This window comes from Sorghum bicolor, chromosome 10, assembly GCF_000003195.3.
Source record: "Sorghum bicolor cultivar BTx623 chromosome 10, Sorghum_bicolor_NCBIv3, whole genome shotgun sequence".
NCBI classification, from domain to species: Eukaryota; Viridiplantae; Streptophyta; class Magnoliopsida; order Poales; family Poaceae; genus Sorghum; species Sorghum bicolor.
Genome location: NC_012879.2, coordinates 3,676,937 through 3,703,652, shown reverse-complemented (window position 1 = coordinate 3,703,652; position 26,716 = coordinate 3,676,937). Strand labels below are relative to the sequence as shown.

The 26,716-nt window shown below is 41.2% G+C and overlaps 3 protein-coding genes across 3 annotated transcripts; 2 read left to right on the top strand and 1 right to left on the bottom strand.

Moving 5' to 3' along the window:
- Positions 607–9,251, top strand: LOC110430978 (soluble starch synthase 1, chloroplastic/amyloplastic). Its single transcript, XM_021449314.1, has 15 exons — positions 607–1,164; positions 2,370–2,725; positions 3,226–3,303; positions 3,387–3,511; positions 4,779–4,860; positions 4,941–5,114; positions 5,209–5,290; positions 5,390–5,481; positions 5,598–5,660; positions 5,742–5,831; positions 7,052–7,176; positions 7,257–7,365; positions 7,449–7,501; positions 7,652–7,691; positions 8,597–9,251. The coding sequence occupies exons 1-15, from the start codon at positions 849–851 to the stop codon at positions 8,753–8,755; spliced, it is 1,944 nt and encodes a 647-aa protein (XP_021304989.1). The 5' UTR covers positions 607–848; the 3' UTR covers positions 8,756–9,251.
- LOC8071359 lies at positions 9,853–11,752 on the top strand. The gene is made up of 2 exons (XM_002437827.2): positions 9,853–10,325; positions 10,437–11,752. Exons 1-2 carry the CDS (start codon positions 9,998–10,000, stop codon positions 11,489–11,491), a joined length of 1,383 nt encoding a protein of 460 aa, XP_002437872.1. The 5' UTR covers positions 9,853–9,997; the 3' UTR covers positions 11,492–11,752.
- Positions 17,081–18,489, bottom strand: LOC8070859 (ethylene-responsive transcription factor CRF1). The gene has a single exon (XM_021449315.1). The coding sequence runs from the start codon at positions 18,312–18,314 to the stop codon at positions 17,310–17,312; it is 1,005 nt and encodes a 334-aa protein (XP_021304990.1). The 5' UTR covers positions 18,315–18,489; the 3' UTR covers positions 17,081–17,309.

The window sequence follows — 26,716 nt, the reverse complement described above, 5'->3', positions numbered from 1 at the left end:
CAAACGAACTGAGCTGTACCAACGTGAAATTGTGCTCGCTGTAATTCTGTTGTTAAATGAATTAAGGCCGATGCTCCCTCTATTCTAATATTTTTTTATTTTTAGATATATTTTTTATTACACATTTAACATATAAACATCTTAGATATTTTTTTACAAATAAACATTTTAGAATTTAGAATAGAGAGAGCACCTATCGGCGAAATGGCTTCCAGCAAATTGCAAGTCACGCTACACAAAGCTGTGGTGCCGAGGGAGCAATGCAGAGCTACTGGCACCCAGCTTGATTTGTGAACATGCACAAGAAACAGGCGAAAACACCCAGATTTCATTTCACGCTCCTCCTGCCACGTAGGCCCAAAACGAGGGACAGAGGAAGCACATGCAGCGTTTTCCCGAAAGACACGTAAAGCAGAGCGTCTCGTCTCCGAGGACGACACCCCGTTCACGAGCCACCGGTGAATCAGGCAGAGCCAATCTTCCCCACGCCAACGCTGCCACTGAAAGCGCTTCGACCTCGTCCGTCCGTCCGTCCGCCGCGACCCCGCTCAGCTTCCCGTGCCGTTTTTTGTGGCTGGCAGCCTGGCGCCACCCCACCTGTCCACTTCCTCCTCGACTCGGCGAGGAGTCCCCGGATCCGTTTTTGCTGTGGGTGCTTCTCGAATCAAACAAACCAAAAACCCCTCCTCGCCTCCCATCACTTGCTACGCCACCCGGGAAGCGCGCCGAGGCGGCACCGCACCGTGGTAGTAGTAGAAGGCACGGGACGCGCGCCCCCCCGGGGGGCCTCCTCACTTTCTCCGCGCCATCCACGGCACCCGCGCCCCTCCTGCTGCTCCCTCTCCGCAATGGCGACGCCCTCGGCCGTGGGCGCCGCGTGCCTCGTCCTAGCGCGAGCCGCCGCCGGGCTTGGGCTTGGGCCCGGGCGGGGCGGCGATCGGGCGCGCCCGCGCCGGCTCCAGCGCGTGGTGCGCAGGCGGTGCGTCGCGGAGCTGAGCAGGGAGGGTCCCGCGCCGACGCCGCGCCCGCTGCCACCCGCGCTGCTGGCGCCCCCGCTCGTGCCCGCCTTCCTCGCGCCGCCGTCCGAGCCCGAGGGTGAGCCGGCGTCGACACCGCCGCCCCTGCCCGACGCCGGTCTCGGCGACCTCGGTCTCCAACCTGAAGGTAACTAATTAACTGCCTCAGCCAAATCCTGCGTCCTGCTGGTTTTCAGATGGCTGCTGATCGGTTCGTTCATCACGTAACGTAGTGCGTTTGACAAGTTTGGTGAAGTTTTCAAGGGTTAACGTGTGCTGATTGATCCCTGTTAGTATTAATCGGGTACACATGATCACTAGTACCGTGTAATGTAAAAATAATCGAAACCCGCATTTCGGCACACCCGTAGCAATTATGAGGTGCCTGTATTGGATCATGAGCCGATGGGATTCAGGGTGGCGTGTACCTCGGCATGATGGCAGTGCACCGTAGAGGTTTCGGGAGGCGTGAACGTGGTTGGATCTGAGCAGACATACTAGTAGCAGCATATGCTGTAGATAATTTTTTTAGGAAGAGGAATGGGGCTAACTCAACTATCACTCACTCAGGCGTCCTCGGAAGTAGGGGGAAATTGACGAGTTTGTCTCTTCCTTGCTTTGGTGGTGTGATTGTAACCCGCGTTGCAAATAGTTGTACTCCACGGAATATCCTATTAGAAAGTTGGGGTATCATATCAGTCTGTGTGGTAAGCTGACTTTACTGAAGTAACACTAAAAGTGAATCACCTAGCTCCATTTTGTGAGGCCGAAGTGGAATGCTCCAGTTTTTGTCAGTAATAGAAACGAGATGGAGCTTTTTTTTATGGAGGAAAACCCTGCTTTTATAGAAAGCATATAAGTGGACGAGATGGAGCTTTCAGTATGTATAAATGGTGTCCAATGCCAATAGTTGCTGGTTTAGTTACAAATGAGCTGAGAATTTATCTTAGGACCTTTGATTTTCTTGTGAAGGGCCATATGCATCTTGTCACTGTCAGTCCCATGGTACCATCTTGTGCTTTGCCGTTCACTGGACTACCATTTCCAGTTTTGTACAAATCTATTCTTTTGGCTGCTTGTGGGATATTTATTGGTGTTCATGTTCTGTCGGTCCACCTTTCTCTCATCTTTGGACCACAGCTCTACTTTGTTTTATTTGTCCCTGACCATACATTTGAATTGTTTAGGAAACTAGTGACCATCTGGCAACCTGAATTTGTTATTTAGCTGAGAACAGAATGTTGGTTGCACCATTCTTATTGCTGCTAGAATTGTTTTCCATGATGAAGTTAGAATTCTATCTTCTGTTACTTTGACCTTGACACATTTTTTAATCCTTCATTTCACATACAGGGATTGCTGAGGGTTCCATCGATGAGACAGTAGTTGTGGCAAGTGAGCAAGATTCTGAGATCGTGGTTGGAAAGGAGCAAGCTCGAGCTAAAGTAACACAAAGCATTGTCTTTGTAACTGGCGAAGCTTCTCCTTATGCAAAGTCTGGGGGTCTAGGAGATGTTTGTGGTTCATTGCCAGTTGCTCTTGCTGCTCGTGGTCACCGTGTGATGGTTGTAATGCCCAGATATTTAAATGGTACCTCTGATAAGAATTACGCAAATGCATTTTACACAGAAAAGCACATTCGGATTCCATGCTTTGGCGGTGAACATGAAGTTACCTTTTTCCATGAGTACAGAGATTCAGTTGACTGGGTAGGTATCCAATCACCTTATTGTTTCTGATCAAAATTAATAACTCCCTACCATTTAGTCCTATGTGCGTCTTGACATGTGCACGTTCTGATGTTATTTCTGTACTTCCATATTGTTTGCCCATAGTCTTTAGCATCCCAAACAGCATATAATATTTTCCAGTTTAAAATGAAGAGAAATATTTGATATGATGTATCGATGAAAGTAGACACTTGTGTCTATGGTGCTAAAGTCTTATGCATCTATGGTTGCACATTTGTCTTTGCAACAATGATAGTGAGTGAAGATGATACTAGATGATAAAACAAACAATCATATGTACAAGGTATCAGAAAACTTTACAAAAGCTTGTTTTGCATTGACAGATCATGTTTGTTGATTTATGTTGTTTCTAGGAGTGTCTATTTGATATATCTAATGTTTTTTGTCTTATATAACTGGTGACTGCAGAGTTCTTATTTGTGTTCTATTTATCTTTTGGTTTTATGTCATTTGTTTAGGTGTTTGTTGATCATCCCTCATATCACAGACCTGGAAATTTATATGGAGATAAGTTTGGTGCTTTTGGTGATAATCAGGTAAGAAGCTTGTTACATTGAAGCTCCTATTTGATCAGTTTAAGTTCTGTCAAAAAATTGATTAGTGCTATATATCTTTGCAGTTCAGATACACGCTCCTTTGCTATGCTGCATGTGAGGCTCCTTTGGTCCTTGAATTGGGAGGATATATTTATGGACAGAATTGCATGTTTGTTGTGAATGATTGGCATGCCAGTCTAGTGCCAGTGTATGTTGTGGATCTACTCATCTGAATCCTACATGCCTACACCTTTATTTGCAGTGCATGCCACATTACTTTAACATTCTTTGATTCTTTTATCATGTATGTTCAACTTCATTTGCATATATATTTATGGAATCTAAGAAAACATTACAGTTGGCAGTTCCAAGGAGCTTATCAGTTCTTTAACACTTAGTCAACTTATCCTGGTGATTCTAGTTCTTAGTCCATCAGCTGCATACTCTGAACCATCATTTTATTTCAAAACAGGGATGCATGTTGTTGCATCGAAGCATTGTGCATCACTGTAGAAATGGCAATCATTTAGTTTCTAGAGACTGATTTATGCGGTAAACAATAAAACCTCATCCTTTATGTTGGCCTGATAAAGACTGGCACAGCACCAAGCATACACAATGAACAGAAGAGTTCAGTAGTAGTCTTGCGTCACATTGTTGCCATGCAACAAGCTGGAATACCTTTGAGCTACCTTACGATGCTTCATCCTGCGCATGTCTTGAATCCTGAACACTGTCCTTATTCGTACCTGTCAAGTATATAGTACATAGCTCTAGTCTGGCCCTTGTTTCGCACAACAATTACTGTGGTGGACTCAGTCTGTTTGCAATGCAATCTTGTGTTATTTCTTTCATAATGTATGTTCTTTGAAGAAATCAACATTGTGATTACTGTACATTTTCTTCTTCTTAATGTAATGATATGCAGCTCTCCTGCGTGTTCGTGAAAATTACTGTACATTTTCATTCTCTTCCCTGATTTACTACTTTAAAAAAAGTTGAGTAGCTGTATTATGCTGCTTTAATAGTGGTATGGTCCTGCATCATTGGTCTGTTCTTAGATTTGATGTCCCTTGCTGGCATGGTCTTTGTGGCAGTGCATGTTGTGCTTGTACTTATGTTTTGACAGTTAGTACATAAGTGTGATGATCAAGCAGGCATGATGTAGGTGTTTTACGAGTTGGGACACATTAGTGCAATTAAAGGTTAATGGACTAATGGGCTTCATCTTATTTTTTATCATGAATATGATTGAGCTGTTCAGATAATACTTCTTTCTTTTGACGTGTTTCACATGGTTTGCTGCTTGCTGTCAGTTAGCTGTTTCACTTTGAATTGGAGTGCAATTTTAGACATGTACTCTTTATTTCCTGACGTTTTCCCTTTTTATTGTTTCCATCCTTTGGTTTCACAATGCTAAATCGATTTCCATCATGTAATCCATTTCATCCTAACCTTGCTTTTGTTTGTTTCAGCCTTCTTGCTGCAAAATATAGACCATATGGTGTTTATAAAGACTCCCGCAGCATTCTTGTAATACATAATTTAGCACATCAGGTTTGAGTTTATCATTTTGTGTTGTCTATACATATCTTGGCAGCACTTTCTCAAAACCATATGTTATCTCATTGTGGTAGGGTGTAGAGCCTGCAAGCACATATCCTGACCTTGGGTTGCCACCTGAATGGTATGGAGCTCTGGAGTGGGTATTCCCTGAATGGGCAAGGAGGCATGCCCTTGACAAGGGTGAGGCAGTTAATTTTTTGAAAGGTGCAGTTGTGACAGCAGATCGAATTGTGACTGTCAGTAAGGTGATATTACATTTTCTTTGATCTTTTAAAAGCTATTCTCCCTTCAATTTAGGTGTTCCTTGTCTTCACGCTTTATTTTATGTTTAATTTCTAGGGTTATTCATGGGAGGTCACAACTGCTGAAGGTGGACAGGGTCTCAATGAGCTCTTAAGCTCCCGAAAGAGTGTATTAAACGGTAGCCATATTCATTTTATTTTGTTCTGATCTTCAACTACTTCATGAAAACAACCGAGTCAGATGGTAAAAGTTAATTCAATATGCCTGTATACTGCAGGAATTGTAAATGGAATTGACATTAATGATTGGAACCCTGCGACGGACAAATGTATCCCTTGTCATTATTCTGTTGATGACCTCTCTGGAAAAGTGCGCTAACAGTTCTCTAAAGCATCTGTATATTCATTAGGATGATGGCCTCCTATGTTTATTCTTTGTTTATCATTTCTTTCACTTATCCTTTTTATCTAATATTGTTGGTTTAGGCCAAATGTAAAAGTGCATTGCAGAAGGAGCTGGGTTTACCTATAAGGCCTGAAGTTCCTCTGGTTAGATATTGATGCTTCAGACATGAATTTTTTATTTCAAATAAATAGTATAATGGATCAATTTATTAACTTGATTTACAGATTGGTTTTATTGGAAGATTGGATTATCAGAAAGGCATTGATCTCATTCAACTTATCATACCACATCTCATGCGGGACGACGTTCAATTTGTAAGTCCTGATTCTTCTCCATTATTGTAAGCTGGAAAGTGAGTTAAAACCATCATGTGGGGGAAAAGGTTCTGGATAACTGTTGAACTGGTGAGGTGCACCAGCAGCTGTGAAGACTGAAGACAGGATTCTTATCTTTAGGAATCAAGTTGGATTCTGAGCCGTGTTAGCTACAGAGGGTGTGTACATTCAGTCCAGGTTGACTTAGTTACCACTTAGCAGCCTTCTTTGGCAACACCTCTAACTCAAAAGTAATTTGGGACCTTAAACTTATCCCTGGTTTTCAGGTAGGTCCAAACGTGTCCAAATCAGCCCCAACTGCCTATATAGCATTTAGCATGCCACCGTGCACCCAGTGGAATCCTCAACTCTAGTGCATACTGTATGATTGGTTAGAGAAGATGCCCCCCAATAATTCTTGGGTTAGAGAATTTTCATGGAATTCCTTAATGTGACTATCTACTAAACAATATTTGTGAAGTAGTCAACAAGTAAATACTGCTTCCTCCATTCCAAATTATAATTCACTTTGGTTTTATCCCAAGTGAAACCTCTCTAATTTCGACCAAGTTTATAGAAAAATGCACTGACATCTATAATATCAAATTACTTGAAATAGAGAACTGACCTCTCTAACTCTTCATAAAATATGTTTTGATAGTGAATTTATTTGAGCTCGTAGATATTAATATATTTTTCTAAAGACTTGGTCAAAGTTATAGAAAAGTGAACTATTGGACCTGTTTGGACCTACCTGAAAACCATGACAAAAGTTTAAGGTGCCGAATTTGAGACTCTGTGGAGAAAGACGTGAACACAGGAGAAGTTTATGGACTGTTGATGAAATTTGCTCTTTTATATCAGTTTATTCACTAATGGTGCTAATATTTACTTGCTTAAGAAACTTGTATAAAAAAGAGGCAACGTGGTTCCCTTTGGCCTCCAACATTCTCGTCCTGGAATACTGAATAACATCTTCTTGCATTCTTGGATGCACACACACCACTCAGTATGCAGATTTTATTTTAAACATTAGCTCACTGGTAAATGTGGGTTGGAGAACTTGAGCCATGCCCTTATCCTTCTCACAAGCATTTGCTTTTCACTTCCAACTGAAGGCTGATGAATGGCATGGGTTGGACTTCGGAGTGGATTTAGAAGTTGAGATGTCCTCTTTAAGCCTACAATTGACCTATGAAACTTTTTCTTATTTTACGTAGGTCATGCTTGGATCTGGTGACCCAGAGCTCGAAGACTGGATGAGATCTACAGAGTCGGACTTCAAGGATAAATTTCGTGGATGGGTTGGATTTAGTGTTCCAGTTTCCCACCGAATAACTGCCGGGTATGCAAACATCATGTTGTTAAGAACTCACTTGACATCTTATAAGTACATTTAATACTGATCTCTTCTTTTTTGTGCAGCTGCGATATATTGTTAATGCCATCCAGATTCGAACCTTGTGGTCTCAATCAGCTATATGCTATGCAGTATGGCACAGTTCCTGTTGTCCATGCAACTGGGGGCCTTAGAGTAAGACAGCCATTCTATAATACTGACTTGTTATATTAGTACCGAGGTAGAATTTTTTTTTCACCATTTTATTTGTTGAACAGGATACTGTGGAGAACTTCAACCCTTTCGGTGAGAATGGAGAACAGGGTACAGGGTAAGTACAGCTTCATTTAAACATTTGCAGTTCCTTCTCTCTCTTCTTTTCCCAGCTGCATTCTGGAATCAATTGAATGCTTACAATGATTGCAGTAGTTTGCTCCATTCATAAGTGCTGATCAAGTTTTACTGCATACATATTTTGCAGGTGGGCATTCGCACCCCTAACCACGGAAAACATGTTGTGGGTAAGTTTCCATCAAACTTGAATTCTCTTAGGAACTTAGGATCTTGATGATAGTATGTGATTGCAATGACCCTTATAATTTATGGATGAAACATTGCCGAACTCACTTTGTGCTAGCAAACTGTCTAGCCAATTCTAATAACAAAGCATGCAGCTGGTTTTATGGGAAAATGAGTTTTATTGTGAACGTGCGTTGGTATATGGGAATTTTATTAATAAAAATAAAGTTAATCTACAAACAACTCCTCTGGCTTCTGGCCTTCACCACAAACTAAACTGGCAGTAGCAGATTGTAGGAGTTGGGCTCTTGGGGTAGTTTTGGCCTTTGGAGCTTGTGGGGAGCAGTAAGAGCTGCAATAAGCTCCACTGAGCAAGGCCCTAGGTGGTGTTGTAAATAATAATAAATAGTTAACCAAATTTGAGTCAAGGAGGACTCAAAACCTGGGTGATGGGTGTATACCCGGGCTACCTGCACCTCCCATCAACTAATCTATGACAAATTGGCTGGGAAATGGAAGCCCGAAGCGAGTATTTCGATAAGGGAAAAGTCAGATTTTACAAATTTTGACCAACAATTAGTTAAATTTTGTGCAAGTTTAGGGCATAAAACTTGCATAGGGTAATATTGACTTTTCTCTGGTCAAAGTACCCCTAACATTCAGGGACCCGCGGGTGGGGTGTGGGGTGGGGTGGGGGTGGGGGGTGGGGGGGGGGGGTATATGCTGTCTGAAACATCAGGTTCTCCTGACCAGAGGGAGTATCAGTTACAGGAGCTGGAAGTTTCTTATGAAACAATGGAAGAGTAGTATAGGGGTTTATTGCACGGGTGGTTTCAGGATCAGTTTGTTTACTGTTGTATTATGAGGCAGAACATTTGACAATTGGATTTTGATCCTTGTTTTGCAGACATTGCGAACTGCAATTTCGACATACAAGGAGCACAAATCTTCCTGGGAAGGGCTCATGAAGAGGGGCATGTCAAAAGACTTCACGTGGGACCATGCCGCTGAACAATACGAACAAATCTTCCAGTGGGCCTTCATCGATCGACCCTATGTCATGTAAAGGGGACCACAAGTGGTGTGTCCTTAAAGATCTTCAGTTCTTCATCCTACAGTGGAAGGATGAGAAAACCCCTGTACATTACATGGAAGGCGGACCGGCTGTTGGGTGGCTCCAATGTCCAGGTTAGCCTTACGGAGCCTGCTGCTTTGGCTGGTTTGTCCCAAAGGACCGTGATGCAGTGAGGACCAGTTGAACGACAGTTTTGAAGAATAAGAAGGGGATGCTGGAAGCAGTCGTGCAGGCAGCCTCGCAGTGATACATATGGATTATGGAACAAACTGGAGTCAGTTTCTGCTTTGCCACTCACTGTTTACCTTAAGATTATTACCCTGTTGTTGTCCTTTGTTCGTTAGGGCTGATAACTTAATGACTCATAGAAAACCATTCCTTGTTTTTCTTGACCACTTCTGTGCGTTCTCGGCCGTTTACTAGAGATGGCCATTGCTGATGGCCGTTTACTATATATCGAAAGCGTAGCTATGATGGTATGGAGGAATCCTGTAAAGCGCATGGTGTTGGACTGTTGGTGTATGCCTTGTGTCCCAGCACGGGTTTCCATGTTTCAGGTGCTTTATACTTGTCGTGACCACGTCCCGTCCGCTTGGTCAGTAATACCTTCAGAGCAAGGGCATGGTCTACGGCTCTATACGCGACGCGAGCATGAGTGCATGAGCCTTCGGTGCGCGATGCCTGCAGGGGTGTAATCTGGCGGGGAAGCTTGCGGGGCCTCCATTCCGGACAGGCACATCAGCTTGGGATCGATCCCTGATCGTCGTGTCTGTCAAACCTGGATTCCTTAACAGCCAATTATCAAATCGTTAGATTTATTTTGGGTGATAAATGTTTAATTTTAACTAAAGCTAGCAATGAAGAAGAAACGGACGCAGAGCCAACGAAGAAATGGTTCCTCTTAGTAGTGTCAAATAAAGAATTTTATCCAGTAATCCCTGTTTGAAATAGTTTCTTACGTTTTCCTATGAAATTGAACTGAATCATGTGGAATTTCTATATAATTATTGTGGAATTTCTATATCCTAAACAGACCCTGAATTCGTATTCCTCCATGTCACGTAAGGTGCTTGCGGCTTGCCTGCCTCTGATCACGCTCAAGAAAGGGATTACTGGCGAATTCAGAAAGAGTGGGCATTGTCCTGATCACGCCCCTTCTTGCGAGCGAGAACTATAAAACCCCATCGTCCACCCGCCAGTTCTGAAGCGTCACCACCGGAAACCAAAGCGAAAATGAGCGGAACCATCGACCACACGACCAAGGGAAACGCCGCCGCCCTGTCGGCGGCACCGTACGCTGCCATGCTCAAGTCCACGGCGTACGGGCGGTTGCGCGCGGAGCACCCGGCGGAGTTCGCGCCCTCGAGCGTCTTCTTCACGCACGATGATGACCGGAGCGGCGGGAGCGCCATCGACCGGCGCAACAGCTTCCGGGTGAAGGCCGCGCTCGTCTACGAGGCCGTCACGGGCAAGCTCGTCGACGACCACATGCTGCGCGCCAACAGCCTGCTCCTGGCCCTCGCCAGCAAATGCCATTCCAAAATCAGTGGACAAGCCGAAGGTAATCGTCGTATCGTACGTCGCCCAGATTGCAACCATTCGTCGCCATATACGATCGAGTCTGACACTACTTGTTTACTCATCTCTTTCTCCGACGCCGTCGCTGATGCAGAAGCAGGAGATGCTACGGACGTCACAGACGAACACTGGGACGCGAAGAAGCAGCTCGTGGTCGACGGCATCTTCCTCGTCGTCGGCTTCCTGCCAAAGCTGAACGAAGCGATCACCACGAAGAACGCCGACCGCGACTCCGTCGACCAGATCTTCAAGTCGCGCCACATGCTGGACATGGTCACGGACGTGATCAAGCTCGAGAACCAGCTCTGGTTGCAGGACCTGCTCAACGTGGCCCGCCACATCGAGGCCGTCGTCAAGGAGACTGTGGGGCACTCCGATTTCAAGGACGTCAAGGAATCCATGGGAGTGGGACGCGAGTACAAGCTGGACGTCACGGAGCAGAACCTCGCCGACGTGATCCACCGCTTCTGCTGGTACTACTCGCCGTTCTCCACGAAGAAGCCCGCGGCGGCGCCCAAGGACAGCCCGTTCAAGGACGTGGTGGCCAGCGGCAAGGAGGCGGCGGCGCGCACGCTCCTGGACTGCCTGCACATGAGCGTGGTGAAGCCGGCGCTGGGGAAGAGCGGGAGCGTCACCGGCAGGCCGTCTCGCATGCCGACGGCGAGGGATCTCCGGCGGTCCGGGGTCCGTCTCCAGGCCTCCGAGAACGGCCGCGCCGAGATCGAGTTCACGCAGCCGGCGGTGTCGATGCCGGCGCTGGTGTACGACTTCAAGCTGGCCACGGTGGCCCGGAACCTGCTGGCGCGGGAGTACGAGGAGCAGAGCAAGCCCATCACGCGCTACTTCCAGATGGTGAACGAGATCGTGGAGGACGCGGCCGACGTGCGGATCCTCCGCCGCGCCGGCGTCGTCCGCGGCGGGTCCGGCGGCGCGCAGGAGGTGCACGAGCTGATCAAGAACATCGACGGCCACGCCACGTATCCGTCCGTGTACGTGGCCATGGACAGGGAGATCGACAAGGTGAGAGAGTACCATGACCAGAGGATGGCCAACTTCTTCGTCCGCAACCGCCCCGGCGTGATCTGGGCCTCGTCGGTGGCCGCCATCTCGGTGGCGGCTATCGTCGCCACGAGGAGGAAACGGGGCTGAAGCCAACGACGAATCTCAGCTGCCACTTATTTGCCTGCTAAAATGGTGCCGCCCGTCACATATATACGTATCTACATGTACATGTATTGTAACTTGATGTGTTGTAAAGGCGTATCATGGTCTGTACCTATATATCAAGTACGTGTGTTTATATACATGATGTGTAAGGCCCCTTGATGTGTTGTATTCTTCGATCAGAGCCATGAGCTACTTGTTGTAACTCCAAAGATTAGTGATACAACAAAGTGTGTTATACTCCAATCCCTCACCCAAAGTCCCAAACCTTTTCGCCATTCATCAATTGTTTGCGAGATCGCATAAAAAACTAGTACTACTATTGTGCATGGCGCCATCGCCTCTTGAATGAATGGTTTTCTACTTTTTCGAAGACCATGTGTGACCGGTGACGCTGTTATATGCAATTCAATTATTCATCGACCTTGATGCCGGCAAATTACACATTTACATGCACAAGTAGCTCATGGTTCTGATCGAAAAATTAATAAAAAATATACTCTTAAAATATTCTTTAAAAGTTCTTAGGCCAGTCTCAATGCACAGTGTCACTACACAATTTCACATACCAACATGTCATCAAGATTGAAATAAAACCATCTATGAAATAACCCCATAAATGAAGCATTTCACTTTGTTGTTTCCAAAGCTAAGCAAAACATTTAATTGCTGCAAAATGATTGGATCACATGCGAGATGGTGAAACGATTTGGCCCTCAGTGGGGATTTCACCCCGTTTCACCGCGTGGGAAACAACGCCCGCGGAGTTTCACCATGGTGAAACTACTTCCTTCTCTCTCCTCTTCGTTTCATGCAAAAAGTGTAGTTTTGCTGACATGACGCACTAATAAATGTGCATGACATCCTGGTGAAACTCCCAGACTGGCCTTAGAGGGAAAGTTATCTAAAGACGATTTTTTGGTAAAACTTTTGCTGGTGACTTATCAAAAGAAATTTCGGGAATATATTTTGTAAACCATTTGAAGGAAAGAATTTGAAAAAAAAACTTCGAATTTTAAATAATATTTTCTACAATTCTTTTTATCAAATAGGAAGCAGCTATGGTTTTACCTTGGTGACCTATATGCCTTAGGTGTATGAATCTGTTTGCTCATTGATAGGTGAAACCCACTATCACTATGCACATGTGGTGTTGTCAAGTTGAGCGACATATCGTTTTTGTCAGACCTCTCCTTTCGCTCAACTAGACACGGGAAGAAAGGGGAGAGGGAAAAGAAGAAAAATGAGAAGCATTTATCTACCCGTACTTTCTAGTGTATGTTCATAAGTGAAACGAAAATATAATAGTATCCTGAGACTCATGCAAGCTAACCAGACCTAGGCTTGTATGGGCTGAGAGATTTGGGGAACGGGTAGATCTCTAGTCGAGATTTGAGGCACGCTGGGCATGAATTGGATCTTGCACTAGCAAATTCTGTCACGATATGTATCATAATCATCTTGCCCAATTTTATCGTGATGTGTATCATGTTCCTTGTGTTAAATCTGAAATTTGTAACTAATGAATCGTAAGGACAGTTCCATATGCGTAGACATAAAATTGATGTTATCATATTCATATTGAAAATTACCTATTATTATGACTTTATATCTGAAATATAAAAGTGAATGGTAAAACAATTGTTAATCGAAACATTGTCCTAAGAGCATACTCCTTGTTATTCAAAGAAGAGTGTAACTTGTTAGACCATTGAACTTGTGTATAATTATATATTTTTAAATATGAACATAATAACATCAATTTTGTATAAAAATATATTAATCTAATAATTATCAATTAAGTCTCATCCTAATAGAGAAATACACCAAATGGAGGGAGTACATTCTCATATGTATTACATCTAGTGAAAGACAACACTCTAGTGCCCATATGAAAAAGATGAATTACTTGCCGACTTGCGAACAACAAAAGTACCCACAAACTTGAGCTTAACTTATTGGCCAAACTACTAAAGCTAGACTATCTCCAACGATCGTCACCTAAAATACAAGACCCATTTATCCTTTGGGTAGCGCTACAGGTAAAACGTCTCATACCTATTTTTAGTCTTCTCCAACAACAAGACCTAAAAGACAACACTCTCTGCAAATGGGTCTCGAGGAGAGAGGATACCTAAATTTAGGTTATGCCTCTCCTGATACTCAAAATGGGTCTTCTGAATGAGTACTCTGTTAAAAGCTATAAGTATTGTGTTGGAGACCTATTTTGGGTTTGGGTTCTCAAATAGATCTCCTATTGGAGAGGCCCTACTTCAATACCTAACACAGGCAGATGGCCTAAACTTGCTTGGATGCTAGGTTAGTCAACCTAGCTTGAGAGTCAGCCATAGCAACAATTTTTTTACACACCTCCACTACAAAAAAAATTTGGTGATTTAATTTGCACACTATTGGTGACCTCTTTGGGTTAAGGGTGAGGGTTGTTGTGAATTCGGTGTGCTCCAGTTGTAGAAATTAATCAGGGAAGGTAGGCCAGACAAGTAGAGGTGGTGGGTGAGTGGTGAAGCAATGAGACGGTAGGCTACTGCCGGCAACAGGATGGAAGATGGTGGTTGGGCCAGGTTTGGGCGGCGGAGCTCGAGCTCCACTAGGTTAGCGCGGTTGGGGCAGAGTTAGCAAATTCCATGGTAGCACCATGGGGGGTGACTAGAGGAGGGCAGCATGTGGGAGGAGTGGGTGTTGTACATGTTCCAACTGACCGAGTGTGGAAGACGACCAAAGGAGAAGACAGGTGATACGTTCGATCCAAATCCAATGCCTAACCTATGTTGCCTAGGAACAGTCACAAATTGATTAGAAATTCCAAATTTTATCAAAAATGAAGTGGCAAGGGTTTCATTGTGGTCTCCAATGACATGTCACTGTTGTCAAGCTTGAGCTACTTATCCCCTTTCACTAAACTATAGGGAGAGGAAGAAAGAGAGAGGGAGAGAGAAGAGAAAAGAGAAGCATTTATCTGCGCATTATTTCTAGTGTTTGTTCACAAGTGAAACAGAAATAAAATAATGATGTCCTAGGACTCATGCAGGTTAACTAGACTTTGCTTCTATGACCAGAGAAGTTTAATCAATGAGTAGCACTCGCCAGATAATGGCAAGCGTGTCATGGGCCCTTGTTATTTAATAACTGATGTATGTTAGAGGTAAGCTAGGCATGAGTTGGATCCTGCACTAGCAAATTTTGTCGCGAGTATCATAATCGTTTTGCCAAATTTTGTCATGATGTGTATCATGTTCCTCATGCCTAAATTTGAAATTTGTAACTGATGCATCGTAAGAACGTTCCAAAAGCCAAATTTTATTTGACATAAAATTGATGTTATCATATTCATATTTAAAAAATACTTACTCATTATGACTTTGTAACAGAAAAGTGAAACGGTAGAGCAATTATCAATCAAAGCATGGTCCTAACAAGATACTCGTATTTTCAAAGAAGAGGATAACTTTTCAGATCACTAAACTTACGCATGAATATATGTTTTCCAATATGAATATGATAACATCAACTTTGTACAAATGTATATTAATACAATAATTATCTATTAAATCCTGTCCTAGCAGTGAAATGCACCTGAATAGAGGAGTACATTCTCATATGTATGACATCTAGTGAAAGGCATATCACTCTAGTGGCCATATGCAAAAGTGAATACTTGGTAACTTGTGAATAACTACCTACAAGCTTGAACTTGGAGATTTGGGCAAACTACTAAAACTAAGTCCCTGCTTCAATACCTGACTCAGGAGATGCCTCGAACTTGCTTGAGGCTTTGCTTGGATGCTAGGTTGGTCAACCTAGCTTGAGAGTCAGCCATGCATAAATAACGAGCAACAATTTTTTTACACACCTCAATTACTAAGGTTTTAAAAATATTAGGTGATTTGATTTACACACTGCAAGTGGCCTCGGGTTTAGGGTAAGGGTTGCTAGAGAATCCAATGTGCTTTGGGCTTAGAAATTGATCGAGGAGGTAGGCCAGACAGACTGGTAAGGAGCAAAATGGTGAGGCGGCATGTTGCCACTAGCCACAAGCAATGGAGGATGATGGTTGGGCCAAGTTTGGGACTTTGGGTGAGGGACCTCAAGCTCCACTAGGTTAGCACAACGGTGATAGAGGTAGAGAACTTCGTGGCAGCACCATGGGGGATGACCTGATAAGGGTGTTAGGTAGGGGAGTGGACATTGTGCATGTTCCAAGTTCCAACTGATCAGGTGTGTAAGACGAAGACAGGTGATACATTCTATCCAAATCCAATGGACTGATGTGTGTTGACTGAGATAAACAAAAAAGTTTCACCTTGGTGGCCTATGCCTTCTAGCACGACAAGTGAAACCATTGTCACGATGGCATGTTGTTGTCAAGCTTGAGCCACCTACCACCTTTGTTGATCCTCCCCTTTTGCTCAACTAAAGAGAGGAAGAAAGAGGAGAAGGAAAAATAGAAGCATTTATCCACCTCTATTTCCTAGTGTTCATAAGTGGAACAAAAATAAATAACGATGTCCCACTAGACACTTGCTTCTATGGGCTGAGAGGTTTAAGGAAGGAATAGGACCCTCTAGGGGAGATAACGGCAAGCGTATTATGAGTCGTTGTTTCTTTAATAACCAACGTGTGTTTGAGACAAGCTGGGCATGAGTTGGATGTTGCACTAGCGGATTTTGTCGCGATGTATATCATAATGCTCTTGCCAATTTTGTCGAGATGTGTATCATGTTCCTCATGCCTAAATTTAAAACTTGTAACTGATGCAACGTAAGAACGGTTCCATATGCCTGATTTTATTTGGCATAAAATTGATGCTATCAGATTCATACTGAAAAATACTTACTTATTATGACTTTGTATCAACAAAGTGAATTGGTAGAACAATTGTCAATCGAAGTCAAAGCATGGTTCCTAACAAAATACTCCTTGTAATTTCAAAGGAGAGGGTACATTTTCAGACCAGTGAACTTTCACATCATCATGTTATTTTTTCCAAAATATGAACATGATAACATCACTCTTTTATAAAAAAAATGTTAACATACTCCTTTTGTCTGATCGCGTAAAAAAATATGTTAATATACTCCTTGTAATTTCAAAGGAGAGGGTACATTTTCAGACCAGTGAGTAGTACTTATCGCGTAAACCTTTTGTCTGATCGAAAAAAAAAAACCATTCTAATTCTAGCAAAAAAAAAATACACCCCATGGAGTGAGTGCATCCTCGTATGTATGACATCTAGTGAAAATTATAGCACTACTATACTGTTACGACTTGTGAGCAGCAAAACAATGCAAACCCACATACTTGAACTTGGGCCGAGTCGGCCATGCAGCAGACTCAGTCCAAGCCTGCGCTTACGGCGTAGCTATCTCGAGCGCCACTGAGCACCACCAAACTCCTGCAGTCCCGGCGCTCGAAGCGTTGGCCGTTTTGCGGCGCCTCGTCAGCTGCAGGAGCAGCCGAGCATTTTGAAAGCCAAAAAAGCCTTCGCGCTGGTCAATATCCAGAACGATGGAACGAACATACAACAAACTGGTTAAAATTCTCAAACGGATCCAAGTCTCGCCTTATGCATTAACACAATGAATACATGTACTCATCGATTACTTAACACACCGAATGCACACTGAATGAATGAGAATGAGATGAGATGTCGACGCCAAGAGAGAATAATTTGTTCTAATAACTAAAAAAAGAATAGCATTTGGCTCCATACATACAAGGGAAAGGACAACACTTCCGGCGCCGGCCGCCGCGCCGCGCTGCTGCTCGACGATCATTAATTCCTTCAGAGCGGGGGGAGGGAGAAGAGGTCGTCGTCGCCGATGTCGCTGAAGCGGCAGCCGTCGACTCCTGGCCACATCGGGAGGCTGCCGAGGTCGAGCGTCGGGTCGTCGGCGAGGTAGTCGATGAGTGGCGGCGTGGGCGAGTCGTCGAACGGGACGCCGCCAAAGTCCGGATCGCCGCCGAAAGGGGTGAAGGAGAACACGTCCTCGCCGCCGAGCTGATCAGGCAGGAGCGCGTCGGCGGAGAACGGGGAGAGGCCGGCGCCCCCGCCGGGCGCCGCGTCTTTCTTGGCTGTGGAATCGGCGGCGTCGGTGGGCTTCAGCGTCGTCAGAGGCGTCGTCTCGCCAGGCATTGCCCGGAGGACGGACACCGGCGAGCCCACCACCAGCTGGGACTCGTCGCTGGACTCTTCGGCGGAGGAGAGCTCGCCCACGGCAGGAACGGCGTGCGGCGACGACGGTGGAAGTGGAACACGATCAGGCCGCGTCGTTGGCGCTGCGGGAAAGTTGGTTGTCGCCGATGGCCCGCGGAGTCGGCGGGCCTCGCTGTCGTACTTCCTGGCCGCCTCCTCGGCGGTGTCGAAGGTGCCCAGCCACACCCGCTCGCCCTTGTGCGGGTCGCGGATCTCCGCCGCGTACTTCCCCCACGGCCTTCTCCGCACGCCCCTGTACCTCGGCTCCGCCCCCGCGCCGGCCGGCGCTTTCCTCTTGCCACCGCCGGCGATCCTCCCGGCAGGCACCGGGTTCGCCGTGACATCGCAACAAGGGCGACGCTCCTCCAAGACGATCTCTTTGACAAACTTACGCACCCCGCGCGCTCCAGAAGCACCGTCACCGGCAGCAGCCTCGTCGCCGGAGGAGTCCGTGGCGTCACGGTCCTCGCAGAAGACGCGAACTAGTTTGCGGATCGTCGTCGTCTCTGCAGGCTCCTGCTTGATCTTCTTCTGTGACGACGATCTCATCACGGCCGCGGCCGCCTTGTGGACCACAGCTGCTGCTTCCACCATTGCTCCGGCGGCTCCTCAGTGACTTGTGGCGAAGGAAGCGGGGATAGGGGAGAGGAGTAGAGGAGGATGGCGAGACTAGATCGTTGCGTGGAGAGAGAAAGAGAGAGAGAAATATAGGGGAGGGTCGTTGAGAGATGGAAGGAGGGAGGGAACGAGATATTTCTCCATTATTAGTTAATGCATTGCCATTTATACGAGATTTTTTCTTTGCTCGTAAAATCTGTCTCATGGTAGTTTGAACGCCTTTCAAACACAAATTTGGGAAGAAAAACGTGAGATGCCGCTCTTGACAGTTCAAAACCAGTTTTTTTTTTCCCGAAAAAATAAATCTAATATTTAGTAGATCTACCGCCAGGTAAGAAATGGATGGGCCAGGAAATTTTGTTTTGATTTTTTTTATTATAAAATGCTCGTTTATTTTAAATAATTGGAAGTAAAAAATAAATTAACTAAATGACATCTGGGGGTCCAGGTGGATCTCATGTGCTGCAAGGCGACATGGAACATTTGCTAGTAAAATTAATTTGGCTTAATAACTGTTTTGCATCACAACAATTTTGTTTGCTTATTTATTGTCTTCCAAATTTTGCGTATGATTTTGTAGTGGACTGCCGCGTATGAAGCTGAAGTCTGAATCTGATTTTTTTAATAAAAATGAATAACTTTTAATAAAAAAACTGTTTCATTTTGGATCTATCAATAAGAACCGTTAAGAATTGTGATGCTTGTGAAGAGCATGACATTCTTTGGTACAAGAAGTGTAACGGATCTTTCGTGTGTTAAACTAACTTGATAAAAATCAATATTTCTTTATATTGTTGAAAGTTCTTCTAGTAGTGGCTTGTTTTTTTTGAAGAAAAACTTAATCATATTTTCTTCACATTTAATGATTAAAATAACATTCTATATATGAAAACAATCAAATCTATGTGAATTTTGCTGTTGCGTGCTTTCTAAACTATCACATTAAGTACATACATATAAGCCTATTGTTTTCTTAAAACACTTTGAATAAAATTTGGTCTTTTTGTAAGAGCTTGTTTGTTTGATATTTTGAAGGTCGCTTAGGTCATTGATATGTAGACCTCACGTGTAGTTGGTTTAAATTGGATCTACTCACCTACATCTGCACGTAGACAACCTAGCGGCGTAACAAACAAAAGATCAAAAGGTCACCAGCTATAAACTTCTTACGTCAAGCTAACTCACAGCTCATCCTTCGTAGCACTTCTAGTACTTATTCAGTTTTTCCTTATCTGTGTACGTTTTTAGTGAGCTGTCGTGTAACGTTAAAATTTTCAATCATGAAAATGAATGCGTATATCTTGAACATTTGAATCTAGATCGAGTTTCGAAGCGTGTTGTATTCACGTGAATTTCTATTCCTCTTCATGTGAGAAATTGAATATTTAAATCAGGATATGCTAACCATAATCAAAGAACCACTAGTCAAATTCATTGCATGTGTAATGTACTACAACACATTAACATGGCTTAAACTGGATTTACTCACCTACATCTATGCACACGTACGTGGCCAACCTAGCCACGTAATAAATAAAAGATCAAAAAATCATTAGTTGTAAACTTCTTACGTCAAGCTAATTCGCAACTCATCCTTCGTAGCACTTCTAGTACTTATTCGGTTTTTACTTACCCGTGTACGTTTTTAATAAGCTGTCATGTAACATTAAATTTTCAATTATGGAAATGAATGTGCATATCTTGAATATTTAAATCTAGATCAAGTTTTGAAGCATGTTATATTCTCATGAATTTTCATTCCACTTCATGTGAGAAATTGAACTTTTAAACTAGGGTATGATAACCACGATCAAAAAACTACTAGTCGAATCCATTGTATATATGTTGTGCTACAATGCATTTACATGGTTTAAGTTGGATCTACTCACCTACATCTATGCACAAGCACGTAGACAACCTAGTGGTGTAACAAACAAAAGATCAAAAAATCACCAGTTGTAAACTTCTCAGGTCAAACTAATTCACAGGTTATCCTTCATACCACTTTTGTACTTGTTCAGTTTTCACTTATTTGTATACTTTTTTAGTGAGTTGTCGCATAACGTTAAAATTTCTAATCATGAAAATAAATGTGCTTATCTTGAATATTTGAATCTAGATTGAGTTTTAAAGCATGGTGTATTCGCATGAATTTCCATTCCTCTTCATGTGAAAAATTAAATATTTAAATTAGAGTATGATAACCATAATCAAATAACCACTAATCAGATCCATTGCATATTGTTGTGCTACAATACATTTATTTGGCTTAAATTGAATCTACTCACCTATATTTATGCACACGCACATAGGCAACCTAGCGGCATAACAAATAAATGATAAAAAAATCACCTGCTATAAACTTCTTACGTCAAGCTAACTCGCAGCTCATCCTTCGTACCACTTCTAGTACTTGTTTAGTTTTCACTTACTTGTGTATGTTTTTCAGTGAGCTGTCATGTAATGTTAAAGTTTTAAATCATGAAAATGAATGTGCATATCTTGAACATTTGAATCTAGATCAAGTTTTGAACTGTGTTGTATTTGCATGAATTTTTATTCCTCTTCATGTGAGAAATTAAATATTTAAACTAGGGCATAACAGCTATAATTAAAGAACCGCTAATCGGATCCATTGCATGTGTTGTGGTACAATGCAGTACATTATTTCTTATTCTTTCATCGTGGTAGCTTCATGTGCATATCATGAGCTACAACACAAACTTACAATTTGTTTGTATTCACTACAAGATATGTGTTCTTTCACATGAACATTTTATTAATAATTCTAAGTGGAATGAGAATTTGATGAAGATAACACAATAATTAAGAACTAATGAGAATTTGTTGGGTTTTTTATATGAAATGCCTAAGTCAAGCTTAATGTATGAAAACAATCAGCTCTTTAAATTGAGTTTGTAACAAAGTATGCCATTTTTTGGTACTCATTAGTTTGGTACTCAAAAGGATCAACATTAGACCTAGACACCATTCGAAGAGTACATTTAGGAACTCTACAATAGACCTGAGCAAATTGAGCCTATGTTGGCCCGGCCTGAGCCTATTAGGTTTTTTCCTGCCCACAAACCTTAGTGGATTGGGCCTAGGCATAGATCCTACTACCTAAAAAATTCTTGGCCCAAGCTTGAACTGAAATATTTGTTTTAGTTGTTTTACATTGTAAATGCACAGGGTGGCATGCAAGGATCTAGTCCAAACAAATAGGCCTAAGTCACCTAGTGGGACGATCATGGGTGAGATTATTTTAGCCCCAAATAATCAAGCTTTTTTGGCTCGACCTGAACTTGGCTTGGCCCGTAAAATGCTCAAGTCTAGTGTACACTGTAGCCACCTAATTTAAATCAAATATATTAAATTGGATAAGTTAGGATTGAAATCAATAATAGGCCGGACTAGTGGATCAAGCCATAGGATGAATTAGGAGAAACTATTAGAAATATAGATGAACATAGAAACTTAAAGGATGAGGTTATAGAATTATTGAACAATAACAAAAATGTCTAGTAGATCATCATAGCATGTATTGATAGCAGGACCCAACCTAGAGTTGGAGTTGTACTATAACTAGTATATGATCGATTCAAAGGCTATCAATGGATTATTGAACAATCCAATGAAGTAACCAATCAACAATCAAAGAATTTAGCTAAGTCCTTCACTCAAGGCTCATTGGAAGATCTAGAGAAGAGAAGATGGCAATTGAATAGTCCAATGAAGGTGAAGGTCGTCTTGGCACAAATATTGGCTTGATCATTTATGTGTATGCTCTAGAACCACTAGGCATTTCAATGTAGGTAGATAGACAAATCACAATTTCAATTGGACTCTCCAATGGCTAGCTTAGAGAACCTGACCTTGTGACATCACTAAATGATCTAGTGGTTCACCTAGAGTGTCAATGGATCATTGGTTGGACTATGTTGTCTCTATTTATAACTCTTTGACCGACTTTGTTAGGATGCATTGGCACACTGGAGACCTAGGCTGAGCCGTGGAGTTAAAGAGACGGCCAAGAGAGAAGTCATAGCCTAGGAGTGAGATTGAGTGCATGTGATCAACTTGCTCCTTGTTGGCTTAGGTGTTGCTCATGGAGCTCTAAATAGTTTTTAGTCGCCTCAAAGGTATCAAAATATTGAGCTCAATATTTGTGGTCACTTGGAGAGGCATGGTTTGAAAAGCCAATATTTGTGACCACCTCATTACCATAGATGTAGGCGAACCCTAGTTGTTTGATTGAACCCTAAGATAAATCACTTGTCTCTATGTGCTCTTTATGTTTGTGTTTGATTTGGGCATCACCCCCTTGTGCTTTTGTTGTTTGATTAGAATTATGAGCTTGTGTATGTAGGCACATCCAAATAAAACTTCAAGAGATCATCATATTCTACCTTTTGGTAACTTGTTAAGTTCAATCCTTAGTGGAAGTAGGAGATTGTGTAGTTGTTGCTTTTGTAGTTGTTTAGAGTAAGCCTGAGTAGCTTGTGCTTATTCTTTTGTTTTCGTCTTGCTCTAGCTCTTGTAGTTGCAATAGCTCCTACATAGTCTAGGTGATTTAATTCCATGTGTTCTTTAATTGGTTGCAAAGCCAAATCAACAAGTACTAATTGTTTTTTGCAAGTGTTGTTTAAAACTTTACTCTCTAGTTGACTTGTGTGGCAATAGGTCCTTTCAAGTGCTATCATTTTATTATAGGAGTAGCCAAAAAAGTTTCTAGAATGACTTACATCTCTTCCAACAATTCTACTAAAACAAATAGAATATTTGATAGATCATTGGCAACATGTAGGAGGTGTATTTTGCATACTCTTCTTTTGTGCATTCTTTTTTTAAAAGTAAAAGAAAAAATACTATAAGAACAGAGTTCTAGATATCACCATTGTAGATACAACTGCAGGTGACATGAAAAACTATGCAATAACTTTCGCTTATGAGATTTACTAGGATTAGCTTAACATCTTTGTTTACACATTTAGTTTCTTCCAATTTTGTATATACTTTGGTGGTGAACTAACTCTGTTTAAGAAAAATATTAATATTTTATCAAATAGAAGCATTTTGTTTTGGAACTATCAATAATAAGTGTTGAGGATTGCGATGCATGTCTAATTATTTTTTGCAATCTTGCAAATATGAAGATATAATATTCTTTGCTGAAGAAGTATACCAAAGTTTTCTTGTGCAAACTAACTTCATAAAATTCAAAACTTCTATAGATGGTTCAAAGTTTATTGAGTAGCACATTATTTTTCACAATACTAAATTTCACTATTTCTCACTCTATTTTTTTCATATCGATACTAAATTTCCATAGCAACATAGCAGGGTATCATCTAGTTTTGAGAACAAAGCATCTCACCCTTGTTGGTAGCCAACATCAATGATATGTGGACCTCAGTTAGCTTAAATTGGACATGCTCACACAAATCTATATGTAAGCACAGACAACCTAGCTTCATAACAAGGAAAAGATTTAATAATTACTAGCTATACATACCTTATGTGAAGCTAACTCAATTTATCATTCTTAGACAATTCTCAGTGAGGGTTTCATGACACAGTTTCCAACATATCTATATTTTTGGAAACAGTGCTGAAGAGTTTTATGGGATAAAACTCTCTCTACTCCTATGAAACTCTTATCATCTCTCTCTTCATTAATACAGTGTCACGTCAATATATTTAATGTGCATAAAACTCTAATGAAACTCCCATTGAGACTAGCCTTCACTTATAGTACTTATTCAATTCACACTTACTTGTATACGTCTATAATCAGTTGGCATGTAACATTATAATTTCCAATCATAACAAAGTATATCTCTTCAAAATTAGAACTTAGGCCATATTTTGAATCGTGTTATAATCAAATGAATTTTGGTTCCACTTCATGAGTAAATTTTAAGATCTCGACTAGACTGTGGTAACGATAATAGTCAAATCTAGTGCGTATGTGCTAGGCTACATGCATTGTTTCATAGTCTTTCATCATGACTAATCCATGTACATATCATGAGGTACAACATGAATTTGTAATCTTTATGCAGTTTTTTTATAATCACAACAAGAGTTGTGGTCTTTCTATAAAATCTTTTACGAGTGACAAATAATTTTAGTGATTTTTCTTTTTTATTGAGTGGATGATAGTTTTTCTAGTATAGGTTATATCTTACCCAACAAAGTCTATATTTATTAAATCAACACCTACATGTAGGAGATGTGTCAACCAAAAAATATTGTTTTTCATTTTTTTCTAATGTCTCTGTTTATTTCAAAATCTTGAAAACAAACTACAAGAATAAGTTGTAGGATGCACCATTGTAACTACTACTGCAAATGACATATGGGTCTAGCTAGATCTCATATATTTGGAGGTGACATGAAAAATGAAATAATAACTCCATGATTTGAGTTAAGCTCAGCTCGGCATCATTGTAGCTTGGTTGATGGTGAACAACCACACTATGTCTGAATTGGTCGAAAAGAAGGTAATAACTTGTCAATAAGGCGTGTTTAATTTTATTCTGGATCTGTTAATAACAAGATTTGAGAACTTTTTTGCACAAATTTTATTATGATGTTGTGAATATGAAGACCCCTGGTTCTTGTAGAAGAAGTACATGAAAACTTTGTTGTGAAATTGAGTTGATATAATTATGTCATTATTTTTGCATGGCACATATTATTATTCATAGAAAAGTTTGGGAATGTTGTTTTCACATTATTACCTTTAAAAGTGCCACTTTATATTACTAATTGAATTTATATAAATTCTAAATAATCATATATTTAAGCATGTCTAGGATCACCTTTTTGCGCCCATGACAAGCAGTAGGTCGCGAGGAGAAGAAGAAGAAGAAGAAGAAGAAGAAGAAGAAGAAGAAGAAGAAGAAGAGGTGCTCCTATGCAACTGCAACCAAATAATAGTTGGTTGCATTGCTCAAGCTAGACTTCAATTGGCTAGCCCACACAACCAAACACAGGCATAGTTTCTAATAAGTTGTGTGATGTTATAATTCTAAAATATAAAAAAGAATGTGTCTCTTTAAAATTAGAATTTAATTAGACTGATTTTTAAAGTGTATTGTAAGCATGAATTTCTGATAACAATAATCAAAGAACCATTAATCAAATCCAATGAAGATGCCCTTCGCTACATATGTTATTTCATATCTATACCTATCTATAAAGAGCCAAAATTTCAGACTGCCCAATATTTTCTTCCGTCTCCTGTCGCCGTTCGGTTTGAGTAATCGGTCGCCTCCTTGGTCCAAACGTTTGTAGATGAGCAAAAAGAAAATAAAAAAACTTTCTAGGGTTCCCAATGCAAAATCTCCTATTACTTTTCTCCCATCGCCTCTGCCGTCGGTCGGCCAATCAGCCCGGAATCGGTATGATGGAAGAAAAAAAAAGGATAAAAATTTTCCTAGGGTTCCCAATGTAAAATCTCCAATTTACTTTTCTTTTATTCTTTAAATCGGCTAAAAATTGATAAATGCGTAGTAATTCAAAGAAAATTCTAAAAATTATAAAATAAATTTTATTCAGCTCCACATATGTAGATCCATACAGTAAACAAAAAATATCATAAATTTTAGTATACTTTTTTTGTTGGAAATACTTGCCTATGTTTTTTAGTGTAAAATTAAAATTATACTTATCTTGCTCCAATTATTATAAAAATTTTATGGTAGCCTATTTAATGTGATGCTTGATTCATATTTCATAGCAATCCTAATCTAAATAAAAAAAGGCTGAAAATTGATAAATGCGTAGTAATTCATAGAAAAATCTAAAAATTATAAAACAAATTTTATTCAGCTCCACATATGTAGATCCATGCAGTAAACATAAAATATCACAAATTTTAGTACACTTTTTTTTGTTGGAAATGTTTACCTATGCTTTTTAGTGTAAAATTAAAATTGTAGTTATCTTGCTTCAATTATTATAAAAATTTTATGGTAGCCTATTTAACGTGATACTTGATTCATATTTCATAGCAATCCTAATCTAAATAAAAAAATAATGCTAGCATCAAACTTCTCATGTTTTAATATAATAATGAGGTATATTAAGAGGTAATATTAGAGTGAGATAAGGTTTAACTAATTTCTATTTTTATTATTAAATAAATATGTCTTCAAGCTACATATTATTGTAAATATTAACTATCTAATACCATAAATGTTATTGTTATCAATAAAATAAATTATGGACTTTAAATTTTATAAAAAGGATAAATATAAATAGATATGTAACATTATGTCATCACTTTCTAGGGTCATTTGATGTTTTTCTTCCGTTGCAACGCACGGGCATATTTGCTAGTTTCTTTTAATCATGAGTTCATGACTAAT